Genomic DNA, 27,370 nt, shown 5'->3' with positions numbered 1-27,370 from the left:
CATACAAGCGCTGGTTAAGCAGGCTGTAGAGGAATCTCTTAGTAAGAGACACCTATTAACTCAGACATTGCCAAATAGTGCGAACGATGAGGCCACGGACGTGGAGACCATTAATATAGGATTTGACTATGCTATGGTTCCGCACCTTATTAAATCAGTCAAGGAGGCTATTGGTTGGGAGGACACGTCTGAGCCACCAGCCAAGAAACCTAAATACTACCCACATTTGAAGAAGGAGTCACCTATGTTTCCAGTCATGGAGGAAATAGAGGAGCTGGTGAAAGAGGAGTGGTTGAAGTTTGAAAAAAGGCCTCAATTGCCCCACAGATTTTCAAAGTTATACCCCCTAGGGGGCGCTCTGCCCACTAAGCTGGAGGCGCCTCCAACGGTGGACGCATCCATTATTAGGTTGGCAAGGCACGCCACTTTGCCGCTGGAGGACTCAGTGGCCTTTCGGGACACCCTAGAAAGGAAAATGGATGTAGACTTAAAAAGAATGTATACGACTATGGGAGCTTCCTGTAAGCCTGGAGTGGCTCTAACCTCAATTGCCAAGGCCATTAATACATGGACGGATAACATGGAGACAGGTATTAAGGAGGATTACGATAAGGAGATGCTCTTAGCGGGCTTACAGGAATTTAGAATGGCAGCAGACTTCATCGGCGAGGCTGGCATAGACGTAGTAAGGTGTGCCTCTAGAGCTATAATGTATTCGGTTACATGCAAGAGGGCTTTGTGGCTTAGGCATTGGGCAGCGGACAATAATTCCAAAGTAAATTGGTGTAAGATTCCGTATGATGGCAAACGACTATTTGGCGAGGTAATGGATACCGTCATATCTAGAGTCACTGGTGGCAAGAGCGGTTTGTTGCCACAGGAGAGGAGAAATAAAAGGCAAGCAGCGGCTTCTGATCGAAGGTCCTTTCGCTTCAGAGGTAGAGATAACCCAACTGTCAGGGGGGGGGGGGGGGGAAGAGGATTCAGAAGATCATGGCAGGGAGCCCTGAGTGCAATGTCTAGATTCAGTAAGCAAAAAGGCAATCAGCCCGGCACACAAACCTCAAAATCATTCTGAAGGTCTGCCAGCCCACCCCCACACAGTTGGAGCACGGTTACGATCTTTCCGCAGGGAGTGGTTGGGGCATGTAACGGATGCGTGGGTAATACAGACGATAGCAGAAGGTCACAAGTGGAGATTCACAGAGGCACCACCACAGAGCCTATTCATACCAACAAACATTCCTCAAAGCAAGAACAGATTCAAGACCCTCAACTCTTATGTACAGGAACTGTTATCAAAGAAAGCGATTGTTCAGGTTCCCAGGGAAGAAAGATTCAGGGAGGTCTACTCCCCGCTCTTTTTCGACACAAAAAAATCAGGGGAACTAAGACCGGTCTTGGATTTGAGACGCTTAAACTTAATGATAGAGAAACAGAGTTTCAAGATGGAATCAATATACACAATTGCAAGAGTCATACAGCCGAAAAATTGGTTAATTTCCATAGTCTTATCCGACGCGTACCTCCATGTCCCCATACATCAGGACTTTACAAAACTCCTCAGATTCGCAATAGGGGTTGATCATTATCAATTCACCAGTCTGCCATTCGGCATATCTACGGCTCCACGTACATTCACAAAGATATTGGTGACTGTTATTGCTCATCTGAGACGTCAAAGAATGACAGTGCACCATTATCTGGACAACATACTATTGATAGCGGAAAGCAGAGAGACCATAGTGAGGCACAGGGACCAATTGGTTGCAACTCTGCAAGAGTTCGGCTGGCTCATAAACTGGAAGAAGAGCCAGCTACAGCCCACACAAACACTAGTATACCTGGGAGCGCAATTTGTAACACAGGAGAATGCAATCAAGTTGCCAGAGGACAAGTTAGTAGTGGTAACCGCAAGAGTGCAGAGGTTCTTACAGAAACAAAGTTGGCCGGCACAGGAATGCTTAAGACTCATGGGAACACTGGCTTCAACGATCCCCATGGTCAAGTGGGCGAGGTGGCACTCCAGGATTTTTCAGAGGGAATTTCTGAGACAGTGGAAAAACGTCAACTATATGCAGAGGATATTCATCACAGACCACATGAAGAGAGAATTGGATTGGTGGTTGCAGCCTCACAATCTGAGAAATGATCGTCCTCTGATCATTCCCCACTCAATAATACTGACAACGGATGCCAGCATGTCAGGCTGGGGAGCATGGATGAACGATCTGTATGTGCAGGATCACTGGAGATTTGCAACAAGTACTCTGACAGCGAACGTATTGGAGCTCAGGGCGGCCCTCTTAGCGCTAATTCATTTCTCGGAACACTTGAGAGGAACACACGTGATTGTAAGGATGGACAATGCGTCCACAGCGGCTTACATCCAGAATCAGGAGGGAACGAGGAGCCAACAATTACTGAGAGAGGTAGCACCAATAATGGAGTGGGCGCAGAAAACAGTACAGTCATTACAGGCGGTACACATTCCAGGGATCCTGAACCACAAAGCAGACTACCTGAGTCGAACCCAAATAGACAACAACGAATGGGCGCTAAACAAAGAGGTATTTACACAGATCTGCAGGACATGGGGGACCCCGGAAGTGGATATTATGGCGACAGCGCACAATCACAAGTGCCCCCGTTACTTTACGAGGTACAAAGACCAGAGGGCAGAACAATGGGACGCACTGACCTGTCAGTGGAACTTCACGAGGGGGTATGTGTATCCACCAACACCTCTAATAATGAAGATTCTTTGCAAGATTCAGTTGCAGAGGGTCAGTATGTTGGCAATAATCCCGGACTGGCCACGCAGGCCGTGGTACCCTCTACTGAGGAAGCTGGCCACTTCAGAACCTGTGGACCTGCCGAGGAGGAAAGATCTGCTGACGCAGGGCACAGTACTACACCCGGAGCCGGAGAGGCTGAGACTGAAGTTGTGGATTTTGAACGCAAAAAACTAAGCGACTTAGGCTGCTCACAGGCATTACAAGACACATTGATGCAAGCAAGAAGGCCGACTACTAATAATACATATAGGTGTATTTGGAACAAATTCAGGGAATTTATGTTGCAGAAGCAGGATAATATAATGCAACCGAAGCCAACTAATGTTCTAGAATTTCTGCAGAGAGGACTTGAGCTAGGACTAGGAGTGAACACTCTAAAAGTTCACGTATCAGCAGTTTCGGCACTAACTGATATTAGATGGGCAACAAATCCCTTAATTATTCAGTTTATCAGGGCAGTAAATAAGATTCGACGGCCAAAGAAGAACACATTCCCGTAGTGGGATTTACCATTGGTTCTTAGGGCTCTAACTAGGCCTCCGTATGAACCATTAGAGACATGCTCCTTACAGAATTTCACTGACAAAGTACTCTTCCTAGTAGCAGTGGTGTCAGCCAGAAGAGTTTCAGAGATTCAGGCACTATCTCATAAAGAACCATATCTGACAATTTTCAGAGACAGGGCGGTACTAAGACCAGTACAGCACTTCATCCCAAAAGTCGCTACAAGTTTCCATTTCAACCAGGAATGGACGCTACCATCCTTCTTGATGCAGGACGAAGCAAATGTTGACACCTTGAATATACCAACATTACTAAGCCGATATGTTGAGATGACAAAAGATTTTAGAAAGTCGGAAAGACTCTTCGTTATCCCCTCTGGAATAAGGAGAGGTGAAGCAGTCTCGGTGAGGACAATCGCAACATGGTTGATCAGAGCAATTACCTCAGCCTATAGGAAGGAGGGGAAGGACCCTCCAAGAGAGATAAAGGCCCATTCGACTAGAGCAGTCTCGACATCATGGGCGGCTTACGCAAAGGTGTCACCAGAGGTCATCTGTAGGGCAGCTAACTGGGCGTCAACGAACACCTTTCTACAGCACTACAGGGTAGACCCAGCAATTAGATCTACCAGGGACTTTGGAACTGTGATTCTTAACACTGTCCTGACAGTTTGAAGACATGTTTTTACATGTGGCCCATAGACTTTCATTGTCGGCAAAAACGCTAGTGTTTTCCACCGCACTATCGTTTCTGCCTAGTGTGTTCCTAGCCTCCAACAATACCAGTTGACATTCTCCATTAATGGTTATTTGGTGCATCTGGTTTGGATGCAAGGTGTGCATGTTGTCTATAAGTAGGCGCTACGTTATTCGGATGTAGTTTGTTATGAGAAGCGCTGCCTTTCTCTGTTGTGTATAAAAATGTTAGTTTATTTATGACCAGCTGCTCCCATTTATATGTTTGCAACTAGTGGACATGCAGAGACTTTGTTTTGGATACAAGAGGCTTGATTCACTCATATCACGGCTGTTTACACGAGCATTTTCGCGAATTTGTGCGCGCAAATGCAAATTTTTGCATGCAAACGCAAATTTGTATGTGAAAAATTGCGCATGCAAATTTGCGATCACGCGCAAACGTGAAAACGTCCGCGAAACCGGCCGTGATATGAGTTATCACGGTTTAGTGAATCAAGCCCCAGGTGTGTAATAAGTCTCTGGGGGGCTCTGCGCATCTCTGTAGGTACCCATCCAGAGGCGGCCTAGTGATGCGCTGCTTTTATCCTTTTAGTAGGCATAATACCAGTTGACTGGCAGTCCTGTTGATCTTTCTGGCATTAAAAATGTCTGAATCACACACCTGCACAAGCATGCAGCTAAGCTCAGATTGTTTGACATCTGAAACAACTGCTCTGCATGCTTGTTCAGGGTCTATGGCTGAAAGTATCAGAGGCATACAGGCAATGAGTCAGCAGGAGGGCCAGGCAATGTGCATTGTTTAAAAATAAGTAAATATGTCAGCAAAATATAATAATAAAAAAAAAAAAAGTAAATAGGTCATGTGTCTCTCGCCTCAGGTTCCCTTTAGACTTTTCTTGCTCATCACTTAAAGGGGCACTACAGCGAAAAACTGTAAAATTTAAAATATGTGCAAACATATACAAATAAGAAGTACATTTTTTCCAGAGTAAAATGAGCCATAAAATACTTTTCTCCTATGTTGCTGTCACTTACAGTAGGCAGTAGAAATCTGACAGAAGTGACAGGTTTTGGACTAGTCCATCTCTTCATAGGGGATTCAAAGCAAGGCTTTTATTCTTTATAAAGATATTCCCTAAAAAGTATTTAAACAATGATGCTGGCCAGCTTCCCTGCTTCCTACACAGTTTTTTGGCAGTTGGACAGAGCAACTGCCATCACTAAGGCCCAGTGCACACCGAGCGGTTTTAGGAGCGATCCGCCAACCGCATTCGCCTGAGAAAATGCTTGGCTAATGTATTTCAATGGGATGGTGCACACCAGTGGTTTGAGGTTTTTAGCAAACCGCAAACGTGCCTCCTGCTGCACATTTGCGGTTTGCAGAAGCGTTTCTGCCTCAATGTAAAGTATAGGAAAACCGCAAACCGCTCTGGAAAACGCTAAATCAGAGCGGTTTTCTAGGCGTTTTTGTTACAGAAGCTGTTCAGTAACAGCTTTTACTGTAACAATATTTGTAATCTGCTACACAAAAACGCTACCAAAAACGCTAGGCATGTTTAGAAAACGTCTCTAAACATGCCTAGAATCGCTCTGAAATCAGCTCCAAAAACCGCTAGCGTTTTGAGGATCTGCTGGCAGTTTTGGTGTGCACTGAGCCTGAGTACTTTTGAAAATAAATATATCCCTGAGAATCCCCTATAAGCAGATGGACTAGACCAAAACCTGTCACTTCTGTCAGATTTCTACTACCTACTGTAAGTGACAGTAACATAGGAGAAAAGTAATTTATGGCTCATTTTACTCTGGAAAAAAATGTACTTTGTTTTTGTATGTTTGCACATATTTAAAATTTTACAGTTTTTCACTGTAGTGCCCCTTTAAACAAGACCTTGTGCACAGGATTTCCTGGAATTCTCACTCACCTGCTCCTGTGACTCCGGCCCAGGGCACACCAAAACCGCTAGCAGATCCTCAAAACGCTAGCGGTTTTTGGAGCTGATTTCAGAGCGATTCTAGGCATGTTTAGAGACGTTTTCTAAACAGGTTTAGCGTTTTTGGGAGCGCTTTTGTGTAGCAGATTACACATATTGTTCCAGTAAAAGCTGTTACTGAACAGCTTCTGTAACAAAAACGCCTGGAAAACCACTCTGATCTAGCGTTTTCCAGAGCGGTTTGCGTTTTTCCTATACGTTACATTGAGGTAGAAACACATCTGCAAACCGCAAACGTGCAGCAGGAGGCATGTTTGCGATTTGCTAAAAAACTCAAACCACTGGTGTGCACCATCCTATTTACATACATTAGCCAAGCGCTTTCACTGGCGGATGCGGTTGGCGGATCGCTCCTAAAACCGCTCGGTGTGCACTGGGCCTAACTCATTTCCTTTCCTGAGTATGCACTGAGGCCATATTACAGGCATCCCTAACATGAGATGCTAATAGACCTGGCTCGCATGCACATATAATGCAAATTATACCAGCTTGGAACTTGACCAATTATTATCAGCAGGAAGTGCACCTGATTGGTCCGGTTCCAAGCAGCATTCATTTTAGGCTACCTGCACACTATGCGCATTGCTTTGTGCATTCTGAAAAATAGGACTGCAGCACAAAGGTGTTGAAAAGTTTTAGTAAGCATTACAATGCGATGTGACACATACAGGACATAGGCATTTGCTTCACTGCAACTGTTATCACGTATGTCGTCTGATAAATGCACAGCATGCTGTGCGTCATTCCAAGGGATTCCGCTGTGTCTCTAAAGGTGCATACACACATCAGACTATAGTCTTTGGAAAATGAAAGATCAGACCAATCTTACCACCCTTCATGTAGTATGAGAGCCATACCTTCACAGTCTTTTCTATGGAGCTGAACTCCCCATCAGAAAAAAATCTTTGCAAGATGCTGCACACACAGATGCTGTACAGACACAAAAGATCAGTATCTGCAAAATATCTGTTCCTCCCAAAGATCCGTTCCTGCAAATTGCATTCATAGTCTATGAGATCTGCAGATCCTCATACACACCTTGTTTAACTGACATTCATCTGCAGATCAGACAATCACCTGCAGATCTGAAAATCCATCCTGGTGGATCTGATCTGCAGATGAATGTCTGTTAAACAAGGTGTGTATGATGATCTGCAGATATCATAGACTATGAATGCATTTTGCAGGAACTGATCTTTTGCAGGAACAGATCTTTTGCAGATACTGATCTTTTGAATGTCTACAGCATCTTGCAAAGATTTCTGTCTGATGGGGAGTTCAGCTCCATAGAATAGACTGTGTAGGTATGGCTCTCCTACTACATGGAAGGGGGTAAAATTGGTCTCTGATCTTTCATTTTCCAGAAGACTATGGTCTGATGTGTGCATGAGCCTTTACACGCTGATGCAAATATACCATTCCAATTATAATGTCCATTGCACCCCACGAAAACAGATGCAGTATGAAAAGAACCCTTACATTAAGGCCCCTGTGCGCTTGCCGAGCAGTTCAGCCTCCTATCTGCCGCCCGCCAGTGAAATTCGGCTGCAATTTAAATGCAGGTGAATTGCAGCAGTTGTAACACCACGCGTCAAGTGTTGGCGTTACTGGGAAGCAGAGGAACGGGACATGTCATGCCACAGCTGTGCTCAGACCTCACTCCGTTGGGGTGCTGCCCGTACAGCGCCGGTATTGAGCACTAACAAACGCCCGGCCGATGCAGGAGAGCAGCTGACATGCGGTCAATTCACCGCTTGTCAGCTGCCCATATGAAAGGGCCCTAAGGAGTGGTTTCCACTATAAAGTGCAATTTTCACACTTGCCATTAAGACAAGACAAGACAAGACAAATAACATTTATATTGCGCTTTTCTCCTTGCGGACTTAAAGCGCCAGAGCAGCAGCCACTAGGGCGCGCTCTATAGGCAGTAGCAGTGTAAGGGAGACTTGCCAAAGGTCTCCTACTGAATTAGTGCTGGCTTACTGAACAGGCAGAGCCGAGATTCGAACCCTGGTCTCCTGTGTCAGAGGCAGAGCCCTTAACCATTACCTTCTCGATATTCTATTTGGTTAGATAGAGAAATTACATTAACACAGGAATATCGCATGAAAATCACCTAGTACTGCTTTTGCATGCGCTTTTTCTGCTCTCCTGTTGTGCATCATACAAACAAAAACGCTCACATACTGCAGTGGTCTGTGTAACTGCATTGTACAGTATTTACTGGTGGAAAAGCTGTACTGCAACTTACATTATAGATGCAATCGGAACATGTCATCAATTCTGAGAAATGAATCGAAACGCATGCAGTGGAAACAAGCCCTAAATCTGCATGAAAGCTGGAGAAATTAGCATCTCATTCACCATCTCTAGAGAGGTCCTTAAAGGAGAACTGTAGTGAGAGGTACATGGAGGCTGCCATATTGATTTCCTTTTAAGTAATACCAGTTGCCTGGCAGCCCTGCTGAGCTATTTGTCTGCAGTAGTGTCTGAATAACACCAGAAACAAGCATGCAGCTAATCTTGTCAGATCTGACAACAATGTCAGAAACACCTGATGTGCTACATGCTTGTTCAGGGTATAGGGCTAAAAGTATTAGAGGCAGAGGACCTGCAGGTTAGCCGGCAACTGATATTGCTTAAAAGGAAATAAATATGGCAGCCTCCATATACCTCTCACTACAGTTCTCCTTTAATAACATTATATTTCAAAAGAACTTCTGCAGTACTTATCTATTTACTGCAAACAGATTATAAAATTGGAATTTCCCATTCCACAGAGCGGCCTGTACCAGTGACTGTTAGAAACACTGTGGAATAGCAGTGTTTTGTGTATTCATAAAACACAAAGTAAGGAGAAGACTGTTGAAATATTGTTTTCTGTGCAATGCAATATACACATCAGAACTGATTGGACAGTGTTTTTCTCAATAAAAGTGGAATTTCTATGTAAAGAGAAAATCCAAGCTTGAAGGGTTACTTAAGTCAAATTAAAAAATGAGTCTAACTTACCTGGGGTTTCTTGCAGCCCCCTGGAGACATCCTGTGCCCACATGATAGGTCTGACTCCCTCCTGCAAGCAGCAGCAACCCACACAAAGCTGGTCGGTCGCCGCCAGTCAGCAGCTACAACACATATGCAGACCGACGTCATGGGCACAGGACTCCAGGGAGCTGCAGAAAGCCCCGGGTAAGATAAACTCATTTTTAAATTTGACTTAAGATTTCCTTTGAAAGGGACACTTAAGTCAAACAAAAAAAATGAGTTTTACTCACCTGGGGCTTCCAATAGCCCCGTGCAGCTGTCCGGTGCCCTCGCCGTCTCTCTCCGATCCTCCTGGCCACGCCGGCAGCCACTTCCTGTTTCGGTGACAGGAGCTGACAGGCTGGGGACGCGAGTGATTCTTCGCGTTCCTGGCCACAATAGCGCCATCTATGCTGCTATAGCATATATCATATACCATATAGCAGCATAGAGGGTGCTAATGTGTCTGGGAACGCGAAGAATCACTCGCTTCCCCAGCCTGTCAGCTCCTGTACCGAAACAGGAAGTGGCTGCCGGCGGGGCCAGGAGGATCGGAGGGAGACGGCGAGGGCACCGGACAGCTGCAGGGGGCTATTGGAAGCCCTAGGTGAGTAAAACTCATTTTTTTTTGTTTGACTTAAGTGTCCCTTTAAGGAGCGGGAAGGCTCTGGGTCCTAATGAGCCTTCCTTCTCCTCTTCCGGTGCCCTCGCTGCTGCTGCAACTCCTCCGTTCAAATCCCCTGCCGCAAGGGATTTCGGAAGTCTTCGGGAGCTGAGTTCTCCCAAAGACAGGTGGTTCCATACTGCGCATGTGCGAGAGAGGGAGTGTCTTCGGGAGCACTCTGGGTCCTGAGGACTTCTGAAGCCTCCCTTCGACGATGGAGATAGCAGCATTTGACCAAATTGGTTGAATGCTGCTACTGGGGATCCTGCGCTGGAATGGGCAACGGGAGAGGAGAGGGAAGGCTCACTAGGGCCCTGAGCCTTCCCTCTCCTTAGGCAAGTATTTGGCTTTTTTTTTACAGCTGATTCACAATGACTTTAACAGAAGACCATTTTAATCAGCACAGTCCAGGTTTGCTATAACACTTATGATATTCCCACTGGAGTTGCTGGAAAATCTGTGGAAATGCCTTAGTAAATCAGCCCCACAGTATGCTGAAGTGTAGATAAGATCAGCGCAGGGATGATAAGGAATGCAGAGAGACTGAAGGACAACTGTAGCGAGAGATATATAGAGGCTGCCATATTTTTCCAGTTAGTTAATTAATACCAGTTGCCTGGCAGCCCTGCTGATCTATTTGGATGCAGTAGTGTCTGAATAACACCAGAAACAAGCATGCCGCTAATCTTGTCAGTTCCAACATTAATGTCGGAAACACCTGATCTGCTGCATGCTTGTTCAGGGTCTATGGCTAAAAGTATTAGAGGCAGAGGATCAGCAGAACAGCCAGGCAACTGGTATTGCACAAAAGGAAAAAAAAACATGGCAGCCTCTCTACAGTTGTCCTTTAAAATACCAGTGTGAAACGGGCCTTAAGCCTCGTACACATGCTTGACTCAAGTCAGCTGAGGTGGCCATTGTGACCACCTCAGTTGATAATCAGGCGTGTATACAGCGGCCCCCGACCCGCAAGCTCCTCCGCATAGCAACACAAACGTCTTCAGCTACATAGCTGACACGCATCTGTGCACCCCGGCCCAGCGATGTCAGCGGGTCCTGATCCCCAACAGGCGACATCAATCACAGGTGTGTACGCATCTTAAAGAGACTCTGAAGTCTCATAAAATTTGGGTTTTTATTTATAAAAAATCGCTTTAACATCAATGCCCTAACTGAAATGCAGCATTCCCGCGGCTGCACACTAACTCAGGGCTGGTGCACACCGAGCGGCTTTTTCAGCGTTTCTGCAGCCGCTTGCGGCTGCGGATCCGCTTGGTCAATGTATCTCAATGGGGTGGTGCACACCAGAGCGGGAGGCGTTTTGCAGAAACGAAAAATGCCGGGGTGAGGCATTTTTTGGATTTCAGATGCGTTTCTGCCTCAATGTTAAGTATAGGAAAAACGCCTGTTCAGAGCGGTTTTGCCGGTGTTTTTGTTACAGAAGCTGTTCAGTAACAGCTTTACTGTAACAATATATGAAATGTACTATACTGAAATCCGCTGCAGCAATCCGCAAAACGCTAGCAAAACGCCATAGAAAAATAAGAAAAAGCGTTTCAAAATCTGCTAGCATTTTGCGGATCTGCTAGCGGTTTTTGGTGTGCACCAGGCCTAAATCCCCCTAAACTCCCCGATGCACATTGCGGGGAGTGCTTCCGTGAAAAGGCAGAGCTTGTGGTTGCAGCTATGCCTCTACATGTGTCCATCAGCGCGGATCGCCGCCTCCGCCCGCCCCTCTCAATCTTCTTTCACCGAGAGGGGCGGGGAGAGGTGGAGATACGCATGGATTAACGCACGGATTGACGCACATGGAGGCAGAGCTGCAGCTGAAAGTTCTGCCTCCTCCATAGGCAAAATCCACGACCAAGAAAGTCGTGGAATTTTGCTGGGGAGTTTGGGGGGATTTAGTTAGTGTTCAGCGGCGTTTTTAGGGCAATGATGTTAAAGAGATTTTTAATATACAAACCTGAATTTTATGAGACTTCCGTGTCTCTTTAAGAAGTGACGAAGGAATGCATTCAAATCAGTGTGAAAGAATTTAGTGCAAACATTTCAAGCACAGATCAGCACTGCAGCTAGTTAACGTTCAGTATTGTTAAACAGCAACAGATTTTACTGTACATATACTGTACACAAGGAGGATGACAGTTATGCAATAGCATACATGAGTAATGCATGTATATTGCAGTGTTTCATTATTGAACGAGGCCCCAGTTTGGACATATTAGCACACCCAAGTACACAGGCACATTAAGAGAAATGTCCTTGGGTGTTTGCAGAAATAAAATACAAATATTCAAGGTTTGCATGTAAATTGCAGGCAGCCTGGCATTCACCATCTCTGGCTGAATACCGAGCTACATGCAAACTGCAAGCAACCCTGTAATCACATCATCCATTTCTGGTCGTTTGCAAGAATTTTTTTTACTGAGGCTGTACAGAGGACAAGTGTATCCTGCATTGCTGCAGCTAATAATGCCACCTACTGTTAAACATTAGGTACTGCAATCGATCAACACTAAACTACTGAGATACTGAACATGAAATATAGTCCTGATATCTGGCATTTGCCCTTCAAAGAAACAGAGAACATACTGTATGTGTTATATAGTATTTGTCTCAACAATAGTCCCAGGTGAAAGGCAGCCCACTGGCAATATCTGTGTAGCTCTAACTCTGCAAGAAACATTACCTGGGTTGTCATCGTTTGGTACATGAAACACGAAACTCCCCGGAGGGTGCTCAGCCGCCCGCCGGTACCACAATGGGAAGTGATCCATGGTGAAGATACTTTCCTTTTCCTCATAGTGAAGGAATTTCCTAGACACAACAAAGTTCAACACAATAAATATACCAAAACACAAGCCATTTTTATAGTCCTTCCACCTCCAAACTGATCTTGCAGTAAGCTGGACAATATTAAGTGGACAAACAAGAGTCTACCTTAAGAGAGAACTCAAAGTATTATGTTTTCCGGTGATATCCCAAGAAGCACTGTTGGTTCGTAAGAGTCAGACGAAAGCCTCTCAAATTCTGAAAGATCAGAAGGATTGCCAAGCAACTGGTATTGTTTAAAAGGAAATAAATATGGCAGCCTCCATATGTCTCTCACCTCCGGTTCCTTTTAAAGGACCACTATTATGAAATTCATAAAATTTATAATGCATGAAAACATGTTAAAATAAGAAGTACATTTCTTCCTGAGTAAAATGAGCCATCAATTACTTTTCTACTATGTTGCTGTCACTTACAGTAGGTAGTAGAAATTTGACAGAACCGACAGATTTTAAAGTAGCGCATCTCCTCATGGAGGTTTCTCAGGGATTTCTTTATTTACAAAAGCACTTAGCGAATGGCAGCTGCTCCGTCCAACTGCAAAAAAAGTGTGAAGCAAGCAGGGAGGCTGGCCAGCATCTTTGAGTAAATCCTTTTAAGGGAGTGTATTTATAAAGAATAAAGGCCATGCTGAGAATTCGCCATGGAGAGATGGACTAGCCCAAAACCTGTCGCTTCTGTCAGATTTCTGCTACCTATTGTAAGTGACAGCAACATGGGAAAAAAGCAGGGCTGTGGAGTCGGAGTCGAGGCAATTTTGGGCACCCGGAGTCGGAGTTGGAGTCGTTGATTTCATAAACTGAGGAGTTGGGAGTCGGATGATTTTTGTACAAAATCCACAGCCCTGTTAAGTATTAGATTAAGGAGTCGGAGTCGAGGAGTCGAAGTCTGAGCCATTTTGGGTACCCGGAGTCGGAGTCGTGGTTTCAGAAACTGAGGAGTCGGAGTTGGAGTCGGAAGATTTTTGTACCGACTCCAAAGCCCTGGAAATGTATGTGCTTCTTAATTGTATGTGTTTACATGTAGTTTAAATTTTATGATTTTCGGGATAGTGGTCCTAATGCGATAAATGGCTTCACTGCCAAACAGAAAAGCTTAGGATTTTAGTACCGTTCACTCATTGCTTTACTAGATCTGCTCGAATATCTACTTAAAATGTATGCAAGTGTAGGTAACCCCTGATTATGCAGCTACCCATTATGGACTTGGTTTACATTGTGAAAGCATTACGTGTCACATTAAGGTGGAATTCCATTTACCGGGCCAGATAACGGCAGAACGGATCAGCTGGAGAGGGCAGAAAGGGAGGCCATGTACCTCGTGGGGTTGGAGGAAGGGAAACAGGAAAAAAGGGCGCATATGGCAAATGGACAAAAAGGGCGCACCATAGGCTGTAATGCAAAATATCGGCTATTCGGCGCCAGAGAAGAAATTAGGGCACCCGATAAATAGCGGTTACCGGGACCGTGAAAGCTAAACATTTCGTTTACAGAATAAGGTTTGTGGCAAATATCGTTTACAAATTCGTTTTGACTTTCGGTTTAACTTACAGTATGTTACTGAATTTAAATTCCGTTTTCAGAAGTATAATGAGTCCTTTTTTGTTTTTACTTATTTTATCGTTTTACAATTCGTTTTCAGAAGTGTAATGCGTAAATTTTTTGTTTTCAAGCTTATTGCTTTACACATATATCGCTTTTTGTATTACCCTTGTTTTTAGAATTATAATGCATAAATTATAGTTTTCAGATTTATTATCTTACTAAATATTGCATTTAATATTAACGTTATTTTAAGATTTTTAATGGGTATGTGATTGTAAGGCTATTTATTCTATTACAAATATATAACTTTTTCTATTCATCATGTTATTTGTAGTGAAAATCAAATATATTATTGTTCCTATGTGTGTAAGGGTGTTTTAGGGTTAGACACCACCAGGGAGGTGGTTAGGGTGAGGCACCACCAGTGGAGTGGTTAGGGTTAGGCACCACCAGGGAGGGTGGTTAGGCACCACCAGGGAGGGTGGTTAGGCACTGCCAGGGAGGGTGGTTAGGGTTAGGCACCACCAGGGGGGTGGTTAGGTTTAGGCACCACCAGAGGGGTTTTAAGGTTTGGCACCACCAGGGGGGGATTAAGGTTTGGCACCACCAGGTGGGGTTTAAGGTTAGGCACCACCGGGGGGGTTAGGGTTCGACACCACCTGAGGGGTCTAGGGGCTAGGGATAGGTACAGTGAGGGTTCTGTGTGAGAGTACAGTTAGGTATAGTTGCAGTAAAATATCTGTAATATCTACAATTTTATTACTATGCTTAGTACCACCAGGGAGGTTTTAGGGTTAAGTACCACCATGGAGTTTTTAGGCTTGGGCACCACCAGGGTGGGGGGGTATTTTCCATTCATTACACAGGATTTTTCTACACCACTAAGTAGGTGAAAGGATGGTCCCTCAGTGTAGGACATCGGCTGTCAAACATGGAGGAGAAAATGTGATGGTCTAAGGCTATTCTGCTGGATCCAAGGTCGGCAACTTGTACAGTGTGAGAAGAACCCTGAACCAAAACGCCTACCCTAGAATTCAGAAGTGCCATGCAGTGTCCTCTGGTATGACCTAGTTGGTCAGCAGTCCATCCTACAGGAAGTTAACAACCCAGAACACGAATCAAGGCCAGAACTATCTTAAAGGACAACTGTAGTGAGAGGTATTTGGAGGCTGCCATATTTATTTCATTGTAAGCAATACCAGTTGCCTGGCTATCCTGTTGATCCTCTGCCTCTAATGCTTTTAGCCATAGACCCTGAACAAGCATGCAGCAGATCAGGTGTTTCTGATTAGCTGCATGCTTGTTTCTTGTGTGATTTAGACATTACTGCAGCCAAATGGACCAGCAGGGCTGCCAGGTAACTGGCATTGCGTAAAAGGAAATAAATATGACAGCACCCATATTCTTCTCAGTACAGTTGTCCTTTAAGAAAACAGGACAACATGGTAAGCTTGTACACGGAGTGGCCAGTACAGTATCCACATTTAAACCTCATTGAGCTGGTTTGAGTTGGGATGAACTGTACAGGAGAGTAAAAGCGACACAACCTACAAGTGCCACACATTTATGGGACCGGAGAACGGAAGAACTTTATGAAAAATATTTTATTTTCATTGTAGAAAGAATGCCTCCAGTGTGTTCAGCAGTTATAGATCAATAGATTCAAAAGTTTAAAATACATTTATACATGGATTCCCCGATTTATGTGTTTAGTTTTTAACTTCAATTGCTTATTAGGTCTATGCTTTCATTTCAAAGTACAATGAGTTATTGAACAGTTTGAATTATAATAATATTAATTAAAAAAAAAAAAACTTTAGTATGACCAATGTTGAAAAAAAGTAAACAAAACTTTAGGTTGTTGCAAAACTTTTGACCGGTAGGATACTTCAGGAAAGAACCAGTTTATTTAACCAGGTGAGCTGCAGAACTATTTGTTAATCTATTTCATGATGTTGCATACAGTAAGTGCAAGTTGCCTGCAGCAACACTTTTATCTGTCCCCTCTGCTTGATACCAGCCTCTAAAAGCGAATGAATAGCAATTTTGAAAACAATTATTTTATTTATTAGATTAGTACTAAAAATAACTTTTTCAAAATGTTTTCATCAACCATCATCTTGTTAGACTGGCAAGCTTTGTAAGCAAAAGAAAGGCACTGGTATTGCAATAGATGGTGGAAAGGTTGCAACCACACTGGGTCCCATGGAAAAAGAGGGGCCATCGAGGGCCCTCCTTCAGCAGCTGGATTAGCTCTTTATTGGTGCTATGATGGTAATGATCTCTATATGTGCATTGAATAGTCGTAATAATTAAACTGTTCCCTCTCCTGCTTAAACCTCTCTGACACTGCAGACGTCCTTGGCAGGTTATGGTGCTCCATATCAACTGTAAGTCCTTGAGAAGGCCCAGTATAAAACTGGCACTGGAGACCATAGTTCCTTCACTAAGCCTCTGCAGAAAGGCCTTTTATTGCTGAAGTGCAGTAAGGGCCCATTTCCACTATCGCGAATCCACATGCGTTGTCCGCATGCGGATTCGCACAGCCAATACAAATGGATGGGCCTGTTTCCACTTTTCAGTTTTGCTGTGCGTTTTTCTGTGCAGGATTTTTCTGCACGGCAGAGCCCTCAGAATTCGCCTGCGTGTGGAATGCAGGCGAATCGCACACAATGTATTTAATAGGGAAATCGCATGCGGTTTCCCCATGCGTTTTTTGCCGCAAATTCGCATAGGTACCAATGTAAATTCACACAGGCAGTGACATGGTTAAAATCGCATATACCCTCACCTATGCGAATCGCATGCGAATTCGTGGCAAAAACCGCATGCGGAATCGCATCCACATGCGATTTCATCAGCGGTGGAATCCAGGCGATTCCGCACCGCAATAGTGGAAAGGAGCCCTAAAGATCACTGACTACTATGGGGCCTGTTTTTAGTCACCAAGTCTGGGGACTTTAGTTTTGTCATTTTAGAAACTTGTTAACTGCAGAAGCATAATGACACATTTCCGCTCAGAAAAGATTATAAGGTAGAAGTGCAAAAGTGGTATCAAAACAACTGAAGCATTTATTTTGTATTAAATCTGAAATATTTCTACTATTTGTTTACTTTATTTTCTAATATTGTGCAACACTGTAATACTGATTTAAAGGGACACTTAAGTCAAACAAAAAAATGAGTTTTACTCACCTAGGGCTTCCAATAGCCCCCTGAAGCTCTCCGCTGCCCTCGCCGTCTCCCTCCGATCCTCCTGGCCCCGCCAGCAGCCACTTCCTGTTTCGGTGACAGGAGCTGACAGGCTGGGGACGCGAGTGATTCTTCGCATTCCCAGACACATTAGCACCCTCTATGCTGCTATATGGTATATGATATATGCTATAGCAGCATAGATGGCGCTATTGTGGCCAGGAACGCGAAGAATCACTCGCGTTCCCAGCCTGTCAGCTCCTGTCACCGAAACAGGAAGTGGCTGCCGGCGTGGCCAGAAGGATCGGAGAGAGACGGCGAGGGCACCGGACAGCTGCACGGGGCTATTGGAAGCCCCAGGTGAGTAAAACTCATTTTTTTTTTACTTAGGTGTCCCTTTAAGTATTTATTAAAAAGCAGACATATGTAACAAGATATGAATCCTGTATTTGCAGATTTGCGTAATGTCGCATATTGAGAATGTCCATTCTTACTTAATGCCCAATAAACGACTTTTCCTTGGTTACAATAAATAAACATCCTTTTTTTTTTAGAGCCAAATAATATGCCAGCCAATCTACATTACATTCTCCATACTTCTGTTGTAGTAATATAATTACTGTACGATTTCAATGGCTCCTAAACAACAAGATGGCATCTCTGCTATCAGTAATGAACTCTGCCACTCTCTTCATCCATCTCTTTTTCCACTATTGAGAATCTGCTTCTCTCGGGCAATGACTTAGCTAGCTGCCTAATACCCAATATATTACCCAGTTCAAACTCCTAACCCTAACCAACAATCCAAACACACACAGCTTCTAATGTGCTGCTGGACACCAGGTTAATTGGTAACTCGAGTATAAGCCGAGACCCCCACTTTTGGGCCAGTTTTTTGGTCCCCAAAAACTCGGCTTATACTCAAGTATATATGGTAATTATTCTGAGTATTTTCTTGCTGGTGTCTTAAGCCGCATCTACACGCGTAGATGCGGCCGCGATGCTCCTTGTCAATCGAGCAGCTGATGCGGCTCGATTGATAAGATCCGACAAGACGGATCTTGCTTCCGCCGATTCCCTGCTCGCTCCCCGCTAGGGGACAATGGCAGGGAATCGAGCGGAAGATAAGCGGCGCGGCGCGGGGACGAGCGGGAATCGAGCGGGTATTGATGCCGGCGCACGCGCGGCGAGTGGGGACGCGGCGGGCACGCGGAAGAGGTGATCCGGCGGCTAATCGAGCCGCCAGATCGCTGCAATGTCCCATCGTGTAGATGGGGCTTTACAAAAACTTTTATTGATTAGGTGAGATAATATAACCAAGTAGAAAACTTCGGAGAAAAAGTGAATTAACATCATCTGTTCTCCAGTACAATCATCTTCCCACATAATTGTGTACAGATTTTGGCACAAGCTTCATAATGCCTCTGGAATTCCTTTCCAAAACACATTTGTCATTATTCAAAATCATCTTTTGAAACATTGCAAATGCACTTTCATTTTACCTGAGGAACTTGTAAGGAAAGTGTTAATTCTCTCTAACAAGTGATTAATTTCTCCTGTGTAGCCTTAATTAGTCTTCAGGAAGCAGAGATGAGCGAATCCCTTGTGCAGCTGTAATTAGCTTAGATTGTTAGTATAATATTAGATATTTTTTTTCTACTGCAGTTCCACTATCTACCACAAGATAGCAGTGATGTCATTGCAAATTAAAATCTGCATGCAGAGTTAAGTTACAGGATACTACTTGCAAACACAAACTCCCCTATCTTATCTCACCCCCAAAATTATGGGGAGGCATACCACTAACACTAGATCTAATAATATATGGTTACCTAACCCTGTACGGCTTGTAGTAAATATAATGCTTTCCTCACTATTATCATCATGGATGATATTGTAAAACACAACAGGTGCGCTAAGTTATACAAAACCAAGCCCCTCCCTCGTTTCCTTTTTGTCCGTGCAAATCAGGCGTATATCCAGAGCCACTGGTTTACAGCAAACCTACAGCTTACCAATTAACTAGTCATATAATATAATTCAAAGGTTTTAAGTTACTTCACTTAAAAAGATCCTGATGGTTCTAGTTCTTCCTCCGCAACCACTATCTCACAATATTGTGATAAAGCCATATCCAATCCATGACTGACACTGATGAAGGCCTGCACAGCCTGAAACTATCATCTACAAACTGTTCTATATATGGCTCTGTAAAATGAATGGTCTCTAGGTGAGCTATAACCAGTGGATCTGGGTGAACTGCTAGCCTAGGAGAGATAACATGGAATAAATACTTGCGAATTGTTTAAAGGAGGCAAAATGCTCTGGAACTGCAGAACTAGTGCCCAGACCAGATGCACACTTTCCCCTTGCTTACCTATTAGACATCTGCTCGGCTCCCACAAACAGGTTTTTCCGGATAAGTCCAGCACGAGTGCCCAGGAAGGCAACTTCAATCCCGTCCTCCTGTCTACAGCAAAGAAAAAAGGAAATGGTAAATAAGTTGAAAGGACCATCAGCACTGAATTGCTGATTCTACTTGGACATCCACAGGTTCTTTTAATTTTCATCATTACTGCTAATCCTGTCATGTTACTCTATCACTAAGACCAACTACTGAGCAAACAGGAAATTAAAGTGGTCTGAAATTCAGCATTTCTTCTTTGCTCTATAAAAGTATTTACAGCCGTAAACCTACTACCACAAAAAAACTGTCGCAGAACAGCAAATAGTTAAAGATTGTCTGAAGCCTCCTAAAATGTGACTTTTTTAGGCAGTCCCATTAAGCATTAATAGCTTAGCAAAACAAGGCTTTAATCACCCCCAAAATCCCCGGAGCAAATTTCAAGGCTCCTTCCTGTTGGAGGCAGAGCTTTGAGCTGTAGCTCTGCCTCCATTCGCGTCAATCTCCCGCGGATCTCCTCCTCCTACCGCCCCTCTCTCAGTCTTTTTTCACTGAGAGGAGGCGGAGATCCGCGGGAGAGTGACGCGAATGGAGGCTGAGTTGCAGCTCAAAGCTCTGCCTCCCCGGGCTGCAAAATCCACGACTTTGAAAGTCGTGGATTTTGCACCAGTATTTGTGGGTGATTAAAGCCTTGTTTTGCTGCGGGATTGCGGCGTTTCAGCTAAGCCATTAAAGTGGATCCGAGATGAACTTTTACTCATTGCATAATTGTGTTCCTTTCCTATTGTTTATAAGGCATTCCTCAAACCAAATACTTTTTTGTTGTTTTAATACTCTAATTCCCTATAAAATAAACAAGCCACGCCCACATGATTTTAGAGAGCCAAGGCACTTTCAGACAGTAGCAAGGGCTCATGGGAGCTCAGTCTGGGCAGGAGGAGGGGGAGGTATTACTAGCCAGAGATTTCAGAGGCAGAGGGGAGGAGGAGGAGGGGATTAGGTTTTTTTGCTCAAGATGCAGTTAAGCCTGCCTCTGTGTAATGTTTACAAACAACATGGCTGTTGTCATTGTATCACAGGAAGAAAGAATCATATTCTATTAGAGCTGTTTGCAGCTGTATTTGCTGTGTAAACTATCTAAACTTTAGATAAGATATATAGACAAGTTACTTGTTATAGTTAGTTTTTCATCTCGGTTCCGCTTTAATGCTTAAGAAGACTGCCTAGAAAAGAGGTAATTTAGGAGGCTTCAGAGTCTCTTTAAACACAGCACTTTGTTCTTCAGTAGAAATCTCCTTCAGCTTGGGATCTACATCCGAAGAGGTGATAACATTATCTTTTGTTTACAAGAAGATTTTAATATATCATTACATCAGCTATGAATAAAATGCAATGGCAGCTTTCAGAGCAGATAAACTGTACTTTGGGAACTTGTAACTTGTAAATGGACAATATTACTTGTGCAGAAAAGCAAATATGGTAACTGTATGGGTGATAAAAAGTGGGAAAACACATTTTTATTGATGTTATGTCAGAGCTTTATCCCACTTAAAACTGCCAACCAGTGAAGAAGCATAACCATCATCATGGAAATGAATAAAACAAAATGGTATCAGCATGGAAGGCCATTAGGCTAACAATCTATTCTAAGCTGGTGTCTTTGGAAAAGAGCAGCACTCCACAGGTTCACACTTTTAGGCTTTACTCACTTTGACAGATTAAGAGCCAGTTGTGTCCAATAAGCTTCCAGAGGAGCTGTGACCACAGCATCAAAGAGGACCTCCTTCACCAGCTCCTCGTCACCTGCAAGGAGAAAACAGTGAGAAACCCCTAAACCAAACTTCCATTAGCACAGAGCTGAGGAAAATGGAATATGAACTTTTACACAGCACAATGATGCAAGCCTGTGTGGAGAGGAATATTGTGGAAGCCATTTTGTAGAAGCCCTGTAGGAGAACACCAGGTATTCTACAGAGCAACTGATTTAAAGATGCGGCCTATTAATTCACAAAATGAGCAGGACATCAATGAGGCTAGAGACATTTTGGCCAATATGCAATTCACTTTTTCTCTTGAGTTTTCTCCTAGGTGATATTTTCACAACTTGTCAATAAAATACTTTTTAAGCCATCAGCAAACAAGAAACTACTCCAAAGAATTTTGATAGTACTTTTTCACCTATTTGTTGGTATTGGTACTTTTTTAATTGCAAAGTGCTGAAAAATAATTTTAAATACAAGATGAAAAATTATCTTCTTGGAGAAAACTCAGGAGAAAAAATTAATTGCAAATGGGCCATTGTGTTTCTCTGACATTATTGGCTTAAAGTGAATTAATGATTTGAATATTATTTTCCCTCAACAAAATGGGTTCTTGCTGTACTTCAGCCTGCTGCAATTTCATCTTCCTACTACATCCATAAAACGATACAGAGTCTGAAACAGCTACGTGTCATAACCATTGTATCCTTTCCGTATAAATAGGGCCTGTCACTTTTTAAAAGATAAGGACTGATTGGCCTCAGACCCTTTGTTGACGCTCCCTCCCCACCCAAAAAAAAAAAGCATTAAACATTATGATCCGTGTATTGTAATGCTAATGACAGCCCGTCTATATGCTTACATCAAATAAAAGTGCGGGGAAACAAGGGTGCACAGTAACGTTGTAACTACCTACCTAGTGCCTAAATCTAACCCCCCACCCACACAAACTACCTACCTAGTGCCTAAAACTACCCCATCATCCACACAAACTACCTACTTAATCCCTAAAACTAGTCCCCCTCATCTGCACAACCAAGCTAAGTAACGTTGCAAACCCTGCCCCTGCCCCCCCCCCCCCCCCCCACCAGCAGCCGTGGTGCGGTACGATGATTACACCACAGAAAAAAAGTATTTTTAAAAAAAGTTAAATAAGCACTGCAAAATAGCGGCATTTGGGCACCCGCAGTGCCCGATATACAGCAGGGGCTGTATCAGTGACTGCTATATATCAGGTGCCCTAATTTCTGCTCTGGCGCCCAAAGACCACTATTTTGTATTGGCCCCTATGGTGGCGCCCATTTAGTCCACTTGCCACATGCGCCCTTTTTCCTGCTCCGTGTCTATACATCACTAATCACTACTCAGATTTCCTGACTACAATACACACCATGTTGGTGACTAAGCTATTACAGCAGCTGTAACAATTCACACAAAGAATTCAGGAAAGATCAGATAACACAAGAACGGAAAGGATCTTACATTCCAAATCAGTGTCCTCCCCTAACAGGAAGCGGGTGACAGCCTGCAGCTGGTTTAGCTTGCGGTGATCTGGGTCTATATCTGTGATGCAGTATATCCTGGAGAAGAGGATATAGTTACACAACAAGGATCCACAAAAATAAAGTGTCACTACAGGTTTTATACACAGATCAACGTCCATCCAGAGCAACACAAACGCTCCAACAAAAAAAGCTTTAAAGTACACTTTGTTCCACGAAAACAAAAAATAAGACAGAAGAAGGAATACACAAACGACTATATGTACAACAGTCCAGGTTCCGTATAGGAATGACTAGCTATAAACATGAACCAGTTTTGCTGGTAACCCTCCATGACAAGTAATTAGCAACCATTATTAATTATTCAGTATTTTACAAAAATATTGCTGTATAATTTTTGATCCCCAATAAATGTGCTAATCATCACCTTTACTACTGCCAGACAAGAAAAAACTAGACAGCATAACCACACACACTAACAATGCGTTGGGCTAAAAGGTTTTTTTGTATAGCTATACATATGCACAGAAAAATATACTGGATGTTTGGCAGTTGGAAACAGCCATTATTTCCCACAATTGAATGAGGTTTACAAAAAGGAAACTGTCATGACATGGTTTCACCACAATATCAGCCACACAGACCCCCCGATGATCTATTCAAGAAAAGGTGAGGATTTCTGTGAAGGATTGCGGAATGGCCGCCGCATGCTCGGACGGCGTGGCGGCTACTTCCGCGTCCAGCCCGGCGGTTTACGTGCGGCGACATGTGTCTGATGTGATACAGCTTTCCTGTGCACATAGGCTGAGGAATACACGCGTGCGCGGAGAGACAGAAGCTTTATGGGAAACAGAGAGGGATCAGCTGACTCCCTTGGTCAGCTGATCCCAGGATGTATGCGGATTGGCTGGAGGGGCTGGGGCAGCGCTTATCAGCGCTACCCTATATAACCACTCGCCTCTCAGTCTCATGTTGTCTGCCATTGCAAATGCTTTACGTGTTAGCACACAGACCTCAGTCAGATCCTACAGTGTGTTAGAACCAGGAGGCCCTGGGAATTCACACTGAGCTAGATTACTCTCGCATACTATGTCAATGCTATGTTATGCTATAGACTAGTTCCAGGGTGTTGTGACTACGGACCTCACACCCAAGCTTAGGAAACTGTGTCAATGCTATGTTATGCTATAGACTAGTTCCAGGGTGTTGTGACTATGGACCTCACACCCAAGCCTAGGAAACTGTGTCAATGCTATGTTATGCTATAGACTAGTTCCAGGGTGTTGTGACTACGGACCTCACACCCAAGCCTAGGATTCTATGTCAATACTATGTTATGTTACAGGCTAGTTCCAGGGTGTGGTGACTACGGACTGCACACCCAAGACTAGCATTGTGTAATTGTATTCCGTTAGCCCAGTTCCGGGGTGTAGAGAGCTAGGATCTCACACCCAGTTAGGGCAAGACTGTTCTCCTTAGCAGCAGGGCATCCTGCAACCTAGCCTATGTCCCTCTCCTAGGGAGCTTAGGCTACAAGGATTCACCCAAAGTCTGGGGTGGATTCCCTTCATTACTACCTCCAGCTCCTCTGGTGGTTCTTACTCAAAGTGGTACTGTTACATCATACTCACATATCTCAGGTGTCTAGAGGTTAGACATACCTGGATTATTGGTGATGCTGCAGATCATCCATATTCTGGTGTATATCTGTATTACTGGTGATTCTGCAGATCGCCAATAATCGGATTCTCTCTGCGTGTTGACACCAATCGTTACAATTTCTCAAAAGAAATGGGATCTCGCTCAGACTAATTCCAGAAGTGGTTTTATTTCTTCCTGCGATGCCCTTCTATTGCCTCTTTTTTTGAGAAATGTCCTTTAACATGTTAAAAAAAAGCTGGCAGCATGACCTGGATGATTTGACTGAGGGAGAGTGGTGTGAAGCCCTTCAGAAGGTCCCCCTAGTTTCTACCAATGCAACACAAAAATGATCTCAGCTGAATATATTGCATACTAACTGTTTAACTCCCAAAAGACTTTACTCTATGGGCAAGAGAGATGATCCAATATGTGCTTGATGTAGTGGAGATCATGGTGATCTCATGCATATGTTGTGAAGATGCCCAAAACTTCATACATAGTGGTCTGAAATTTTTGATACGCTTAACACAGTCACTAGTATAATGATTCCCAGGCAGGCTAAGGTTGGTATTATGGGGCTATTATCTCATCTGAATATAATAAAGCATGTACAAATATTAGTACAACATGCATTGTTTCAAGCTAGGAAATTAATTTAAATCTACTAGAAACAACCAACACCTCGGTTATTGATTGATTGGTTATTGCACATGAATAAATATCGTAGATTGGAGAAATTAATATACAGTATGCTCATAGAGGTGCTCCTCAGAAATTTGAAAAAAATTGGTCCTTATGGCTGGATGATCCGGGACTTGCAGAATTTTGGTTCAGGACAGACTGTTTGCTCATTAACTGAGACATTGGGTACAACATTCAGATATCTAGGTCACAATCACTGGTGCTCATCCAGATTTCGGATATCCGAACTACCTGTAACGATTGGTGTCAGCACGCAGAGAGAATCTGATTATTGGTGATCTGCAGTATCACCAAGAATGCAGATATATACCTGATTATTGATGATCTGCAGAATCACCGATAATACAGATATATTGCTAACCTCTGGACACCTAAGGTATGTGAGTGTTTGGTGTAACAGTAATACTTTGAGACATGCACCTGCTGAGCAGGTGATCAGAAGCAGCCTGGAATTCTGCTCTTGAGAACAAAGGAACCTTCCAGCAGCCTGAGACTCTTCAAGGGGTGGAGTCAGGCTGGAGATGGGAAGGACCAGAGAGTGAGTGACACCTGAAGGTGGATGTCACTATCAGATCTGGAGACTATCTCTTAAGTGGAGAGATAGCTCTCGAGGTCGGGCACGCCTGGTCGGCAACAAACTGACAGAAAAAGTACAAAGACAGAAGGCTGATTCGGTATCCAAGGCAAGCAGGGTCTGGCAACGGAATATCAGATATGTGAGGTACGAATCAGAGATCAGAGGGATAGTCAAGACATAAGTAAAGTCATAACAGATATCAACAATGCCTATTCTGGGTGTGAGGTCCTTGGTCTCTACACCCTGGAACTAGTCTGATGAATAACAAATAGATAACACAAGTTCCCTATTCTGGTGTGAGGTCCGTGGTCTCTACACCCTGGAACTAGTCTGAAGTATAACAGATTGATAACACAAGTTCCCTAGTCTGGGTGTGAGGTCCGTGGTCTCTACACCCTGGAACTAGTCTGAAGTACAACAGATTGATAATGCAAGTTCCCTAGTCTGGGTGTGAGGTCCATGGTCTCTACACCCTGGAACTAGTCTGATGTATAACAGATTGATAACACAAGTTCCCTAGCTTGGGTGTAAGGTCCGTGGTCTCTAAACCCTGTAACTAGTCTAAAGTATAACAGATTAATAACACAAGTAATCTGGCTCAGTGTGAATTCCCAGGTCCACCTGGTTCAAACACACTGTTGGATCTGACTAAAGTCTGAGTGCTTCCACGTAGTGTTCGCAACGGCAGACAACTTGAAACTGGCCAGCAGTAACTATATATGGAGTAGTGCTCTCCGGCACCACCCCTAATTGACTAACCAATAGTACCCTGCTCTGGAGTCAGCTGATCGGCGTGATCAGCTGACTTCTCCTTGCCCAGTATAAGAGTTCTGCCTCTCAGCGCGCGCGCGCATATTCCTAAGCCTGTGTGCACTAACAGACTCAGCCACACCAGACACACGATGCCGCGTGCAAACCGCTGCGCTGGACGCGGAACCAGCCGCCTTACTGTTATATGCGGCGGCTTTTCTGCGTTCTGCCCTGTTACCAGACGCACGCCTCCGCGTGCAAACCGCCGCATTGGACACGGAATCAGCCGCCTCCTCAGCAGCACATGCGGCGGCTTTTCCGCGTTCTCTCACACTACCCAGATAATCCAAACTTTTTCCACTATCCGAATATTGAATAGCAATTCGGATATTTTTTAAAATCCGAATTGACTATCTGGGCAAACTCGGATTGCACATCTGAAATCCGGGCGGATAGTTAGTTCAGATATCCGAGCAGAAGCCAAAATCACCATCAATGGCAAAATTCCGTTTCGAGCGCAGTCAGTCCGAGAGAGAGAGAGAGAGAGAGAGAGCTATCTGGGGTTCTCTTCGGACAACTGTTGAACACAAAAGTCAAGGTCGTCCCTGGGTGGGCTTGAACCACCAACCTTTCGGTTAGCAGCCGAACACGCTAACTGATTGCACCACAGAGACTGTGCACACAGTTGTTGCTGAACGATTTTATGTGGATGCATGTGAGTCTAGCGGTCTCACTCACTTTTTCCTACAACGAAGCATCTGCTGTATGACAGCAGAGTGGCGCA

At 44.0% G+C, this 27,370-nt stretch overlaps 1 protein-coding gene and 1 non-coding gene across 11 annotated transcripts in view; both read right to left on the bottom strand.

Moving 5' to 3' along the window:
- CACNA2D4 (calcium voltage-gated channel auxiliary subunit alpha2delta 4) overlaps nucleotides 1-27,370 on the bottom strand; it is a 394,977-nt gene that overhangs the window by 237,023 nt on the left and 130,584 nt on the right. For all 10 annotated transcript variants that reach the window (XM_068277214.1, XM_068277216.1, XM_068277215.1 and 7 more), the window contains 4 exons: nucleotides 22,897-22,994; nucleotides 21,364-21,457; nucleotides 19,628-19,720; nucleotides 12,372-12,499 (listed from right to left, as the gene is read on the bottom strand). In XM_068277214.1, the coding sequence (XP_068133315.1) occupies nucleotides 12,372-12,499; nucleotides 19,628-19,720; nucleotides 21,364-21,457; nucleotides 22,897-22,994 (413 nt within the window). The remainder of the gene's footprint in view (nucleotides 1-12,371; nucleotides 12,500-19,627; nucleotides 19,721-21,363; nucleotides 21,458-22,896; nucleotides 22,995-27,370) is intronic.
- TRNAS-GCU (transfer RNA serine (anticodon GCU)) lies at nucleotides 27,187-27,260 on the bottom strand. Its single transcript has one exon. It is a non-coding gene; the product is annotated as a tRNA-Ser (tRNA).

Source organism: Hyperolius riggenbachi, chromosome 3, assembly GCF_040937935.1.
Source record: "Hyperolius riggenbachi isolate aHypRig1 chromosome 3, aHypRig1.pri, whole genome shotgun sequence".
Lineage (NCBI taxonomy): Eukaryota > Metazoa > Chordata > Amphibia > Anura > Hyperoliidae > Hyperolius > Hyperolius riggenbachi.
The sequence above is the reverse complement of the archived record's forward strand: the minus strand, read 5'-3'. Positions and strand labels throughout refer to the sequence as shown.